Here is a 5,309-nt window from a genome sequence, read left to right as displayed (position 1 = left end):
AAAATGCAGGAAATGTGTTTTTTTGTTTTGTTATTTACAAGAACTTTAATAACATGTAGTGACATGAGCAGCTGTTTAAAATCAAATAACACAATTTATTCAATGAGGCAGTTTAAAGTGTTTTATAACCCGACTGTGGGGGAGGAAGTGATGATGGTGGAAATGGTCTAGCAGCTGTTTCTCTGTGGTGACCTCACAACTGAGACATTTCAGAGTTATGTTGCTCTCTAGTGGTAAAATAGGGAAATACACACTCAGAGTCACAAGGTTCAGTGTACTCCTTCATTAACAAATGAAAATTTGTGGTATGTGTGTGTGTGTGTCGGTGTGTATGTTTGTAGTGATAGTGTAAGCTGTTTCTTTTATCCTCACACATTTTGACAACTGATAAAATTTTAAAAAGTAAGCTGATGCTTTTGTTAACCTTTCCTGCTTCAGCGTCCAGACCGTGGTCGGGGAGCACAGGGGAGACTTTGTTTACTACTCCAGGACCTAAGTCACCGCTAACTTCGGGGTTAACTCCCTCCACTTTATCAACAGGTAGCAAGCAAGAAACGGGAACTCAGCTTCAATCTTGAGGAGTTGTAGCATTTATTCTCTGTCAGAACAGCTCCAACTGTACATACACTGTACTATTACTGTCACAGCTAACTGCTAACTTAACTCTCTCTCAGTAACACAGTCACACCTCGCTCTCTTGCTCTCGCTTCGCTCGACCACACACACGCCTCATGCCCCCCCCCCCCCCCCCCCCCCCCAAAACTTGGGACAAAACCTTTGAGCCTACACATCTGAACATTTGAGATAAACACAGGTATGATGTAACAGGAAGACTTCTTAAGCAGGTTTTCAGGAGAATTTTATTTATTAATTGAAGGTAAATATAAACACTATTAGAACAAATAGGAACAAAAATGACACTAGAAAATGTTGCAGCTGCTCTAGACAAAATGAAGTTCACCAAAAAATCATGTTTTACAAATCACCAGTGAAAGGATGATTGATTAACAATTCATTATTAACCATTATCTTGTAGATGATGTAAAGAAACTTTAACTGAAGTGAACACATTTAGACAAAAACATCACATGACCTTAGAGAAGACGTATACTGTCATGTAGACAAATCAATTTTTCCATTTACTTGATATGAAATAAAGTACATCTATCAGTACCACAGATAAAACCTGAATAAATCCTCTAACATCAATATTCTGAACATTAACAATAATGTTACAATGACATTAACATTTATCATCCGCATGACAAATACAGGACGTGAAGATGGCAAATGTATAAGATACAAATATAAGCTCTAAGAAGTGTTATTGCTTTAATATGTGAGTTTCAATGAAAGGAGGAGTGTCTAAATATTCAAAAATGTATTTATGTTGTGTAAAATTGTGGAAACATTTACAATGTTTATGTGTAAAAAGAGTTACAGCTGTTACTTGGTGTGGAGGAGCAATGTGTGTTGGAAGACTAAAACATAACTCAGATATTTATACTTTGGTTAAAGTGAGAGAAGTTGGTATGCAGTGTTCACACTATGTGAGTAATCACAATAGAACAGAGAAACAAAAACATTAAAATGTTTTTTCAACCGTGGCCAAGTGCAGAATCTTCATTAGTGATTCTAAAATGCAAACTGTCAAACTAGCGGACTTAATGCTAATCATCATCAAAGACAGTACATCACATGACTAACTGATATGAATTTGATATCTGAAGACAAAAGATGCCCCACTAGAGTAATGTTGTGGTTCTTTGGTGTCTGGTAGCTGCTGCAGTGATTCATCTCCACCAAAGGTTTGAGGAAACAGCTGGACAGCAGCATCAGTTCTCTCCAGATGTTGTTACTCCTGCAGTGGAGGATTCACATCAACATTAATGCTTCTATTAGCTCTCAGATAATCTTCACAGATATCATTCTTCACTGCATCCACTGATGACCTGAAACTCATGAATCTGATCTATGAATTCACACTTTAGTTTGATGTATCATGTGACTTTCTGACGGGTCCTGTGATGTCACATCTCAATATTCATTAAAACAAGTTTTGTTAATGAACATTTATGGTGCAAAATAGAATAAAACATTGAAGCCACAGCATCTTTATTTGAGTTCACTATTCTCCTCTAAATCTTTACTGGAAAGCTGCAAAGACAGAGTTACAAATAGAAAAGGACCTGGAATTATGAGTGGTCATATTATACAGTATTTGATTTCATATTATATGCAATATGTTTCATTTTGGTCCAGAATGTAAAACATTCAATCAGTATCCCATTAAAACCTCAGTGTCAGCTGTTTCCTGTAACTATACTGGATCACTTGACTGAGAATTTCTGTCAAATCAGACAAACAGTTTTTTAACAAAGACAGACTTTCAGTATATTTATGAGAGTATTATATCAGTATACTGTAGCTACTTTCAGGAGGAGCAACAGAGAGATTCTTCATACAGTATCTGCACAGTGTTGATGACATGATGAAATACTCACTGTGATCAGTTAAGAGCTGCATCTTTGACCTCAGAAATTTCAAAGGATGATGGGTCTGAAGCTATAAAAGAAAAACAAAGTGTTTAATTTAAACTATAAATTGCATTTATCTGTACATAGAGAGAGATAAACTGACAGACAATTTGCAGGCCTGAATCCTGAAATACAGATGAGAGATTATAATATTTCAAAATGTAAAATGTCAGAATTTATGAAAGCAAATACAGAAAACATTAATACATGTTTTATAGAAAAACTGTATTAATTCCACTGATTTCTGCTTTTATTTTAAAAGATAAGAGAGTAACTCTTCAGTTGGAGATCAAGTTACTGAACATCAGCCAGGTTACACTGTTATTTGTAGTTAAAAAGGCTTGATGATGAGTAAAAGTACGGTTGTCTCTCACCATTATTTTTCCTTCTCCTGATGAAGACTCCAGTGATGCAGACTGCCAGGAGCAGCAGCAGTCCTACAACACCTCCAATAACAGGACCAGCAGGGAACTCTGAGAGAGAAACTGGAACCAGAACAAAACATTTACAGTGTGTTGGGAGTGCAGCAGCTTTGTTGTACTGCCAAAAGCAGCTGATCTCTTTTTAAGTGAAAATCACTGGACATGTTGATCCGACAGTCACTGTGTTTTCATTATGTATAGTGAATTTTTTAGTGTTGGTGTTTTATGTGGCATCACAATAATCCATACAGTTACCATCTTCACTTAAATACTACCTTAGTGCTGTAGAAGAATTATTATATTCTTACTTTTCATTAACGTTATCAAGTGGGTTTTATTTTCCATCTTATGTTACATTAATGTTGTTTTTTTACATCCTTTATGTTCTTTTTATGTCTTTTTTATGTGAGGCACTCGGCATGCAATTTCTTTTGTTGTAAAGCACTTTGAGATGCATCTTTTGTATGAAAAGTGATATACAAATAAAGTATAGAAGTAAAGTACATGCAATAAATAAAATACAAGTGAAATTAAAAAATTGGTCTAGCATTTTGCATGTTGTATTTCTTTTTTTTAAAATTATTTTTATGTTTAATTTGGTTAGATTTGTGTGCTTTATATGCAAAACATGAATAAAGGTGTCTGTGTAATTTTAGTGAGGTTTATTTGGGTGAGTAAAATGACAAAAATATTAAAGAACATAAGTTTACTGTGCTGTCGGGCAGTGGACTGTGCCAAACTCACTCATTCTTGACACCAAGATTGCAGTGCACTGATGGATTAGCAACGGCACACCCTCAACTGTGCCTTTCCTCCCAATGGGACAGATGGCAACTCACCCAGATACCAGACTGGTGCAGGTGAGGAAATTAACACAGGTAAATGCCAGCTTGATGCTGCAAACCTGCACTCCTAACCATGTGCTGCAGTGCCCTTTGTCTCAAGCACTGAATTGCATTTTATTGCATGCACTTAAGTAATTTAAGTAGGTCATGTGCATAATGTAACTTGTAATTTGTTTCAGTGAGGAGAACAGCAGTTTTGTTTGTTAAACCTGGACTAAACTCATTCAAATTGTAAAATCAGGACCCAGAGTTAACATCTTCACAATATTCATAGCAATCACATGTGTATATTTCATTGGACAACAAATGTTTTGAGGCAAAAACATTGTAAAGTCAGTATTCCAGTCTTACCCCAGTTGGTTCTGATCACTGCTTTGTCCAGTTTGGTGACGATGTCGTCCTTCACACCAGAGAGATGAAACACACATTCGTACCTCCTCCAGTCTTCAGGTGTGACTGATGAAAGCTTCAGGTCAACACTCATCTGGAAGGATCCATCATGGTTGGGGAGGATCTCTCCGTGTTCCACGTCCTCATGAAGCTCCTCTCCATCTTTCCTCCAGAACATCTCGGCTCTGTGAGGGTAGAAACCTGTAGCGTGGCAGCTGACTGGAGAGGAGGGAGTCTTCTGGAGGAGAGACACTGAGGGAAGGTCTGGAGAGAGAGAGAGGGCAAGACAGACAGAATGGTAGAGAGAAAGACAGAAACCAAACACCATTTTGGTTCATTTTAATTGGGTTACTGCACATTATCAACAGAAGAGAATATAAATATCATTGTGTCCATGGAACTACATCACATCATGTGATTCTACCTGTTCTCATCAGAGAGTTCTTCCCATAGTCCAAATACTTCTTCAGCCACTGAGGGCAAATATTGATGAGCATGTTCTTAATGAAGATTGATCCAATTATGTTACTATTCCACTTGTGTTCTATGATGACAGCTTGTGGTTTTGAAGCGTTCCATGTCAGTGTCTTCAGATCAAATACTATGAAGTCTTCTCCATCATAACCAGCCTGATAAAAACCAGTAACCTCTTTAGTCTCATCATCCCATTCACAGCCAGCCATAACCTGTAAAATGTAGACACCTGAGAGAGAGACAGAGACACAGACTGCAGTAAACCAGAGTGAGATCTCAGCACAGTCAGCTATCATCAGTTGATATCACATCTTCACCACAGAGACACACTGATCCACACACACCAAAACAGAAGATCTACACCTTCTGCTGTTATTGGCTGGATGGAAACCACGCACAGCCAGTCATCTTCTGGACAGTGTGGACGACTCAGAGAGAGACAGAGAGGCAGAGACTGCTGGGAAACAGAGTCCATTTCCTGTCTTTATCACAGAGACACACTGCCTCCACTGAGACCAACACACACTTTATCTACACTGTTGAAGGTGGTGTGACTTCATGTTAGTTGCAGGAACACACACACACACACACACACACTGAGGTGGAGTCCTGACTAACACACAGAGATTAAACCTGATCCT

At 37.9% G+C, this 5,309-nt stretch overlaps 2 protein-coding genes across 3 annotated transcripts in view; both read right to left on the bottom strand.

The window, feature by feature from the left end:
- LOC121913611 (major histocompatibility complex class I-related gene protein-like) overlaps positions 1 to 5,056 on the bottom strand; it is a 22,326-nt gene extending 17,270 nt beyond the window's left edge. The window contains exon 1 of the mRNA XM_042436333.1: positions 4,898 to 5,056. Coding sequence (XP_042292267.1) covers positions 4,898 to 4,964 — 67 coding nt within the window. The 5' untranslated portion in view covers positions 4,965 to 5,056. The remainder of the gene's footprint in view (positions 1 to 4,897) is intronic.
- On the bottom strand, positions 1,831 to 4,889 carry LOC121913630 (major histocompatibility complex class I-related gene protein-like). 2 transcript variants are annotated; one of them, XM_042436365.1, is made up of 5 exons: positions 4,619 to 4,889; positions 4,156 to 4,458; positions 2,912 to 3,022; positions 2,505 to 2,565; positions 1,831 to 1,861 (listed from the first exon to the last, which is right to left on the bottom strand). In XM_042436365.1, exons 1-4 carry the CDS (start codon positions 4,875 to 4,877, stop codon positions 2,510 to 2,512), a joined length of 729 nt encoding a protein of 242 aa, XP_042292299.1. In that variant the 5' UTR covers positions 4,878 to 4,889; the 3' UTR covers positions 1,831 to 1,861; positions 2,505 to 2,509. The 2 variants fall into 2 exon arrangements, with proteins under 2 accessions (XP_042292299.1, XP_042292298.1); XM_042436364.1 differs by having other exon boundaries at positions 1,832 to 1,861; positions 2,912 to 3,010; positions 4,619 to 4,887.
- Positions 5,057 to 5,309: the final 253 nt, after the last annotated feature.

Source organism: Thunnus maccoyii, chromosome 15 (genome assembly GCF_910596095.1).
Source record: "Thunnus maccoyii chromosome 15, fThuMac1.1, whole genome shotgun sequence".
Taxonomy (NCBI): Eukaryota; Metazoa; Chordata; class Actinopteri; order Scombriformes; family Scombridae; genus Thunnus; species Thunnus maccoyii.
Note: the sequence above shows the minus strand (reverse complement) of the source record. Positions and strands in the feature narration are given on the sequence as shown.

Excerpts from the sequence above, each read along its gene's own strand:
- LOC121913630 (XM_042436365.1), bottom strand. The coding sequence starts at position 4,877 with ATGGCTGGCTGTGAATGGGATGATGAGACTAAAGAGGTTACTGGTTTT. Across the intron at positions 4,459-4,618 it reads GAACTCTCTGATGAGAACAG|ACCTTCCCTCAGTGTCTCTC; the intron begins GTAGAATCACAT and ends CTCTCTCTCCAG. Across the intron at positions 2,566-2,911 it reads CAGGAGAAGGAAAAATAATG|CTTCAGACCCATCATCCTTT; the intron begins GTGAGAGACAAC and ends TTTCTTTTATAG.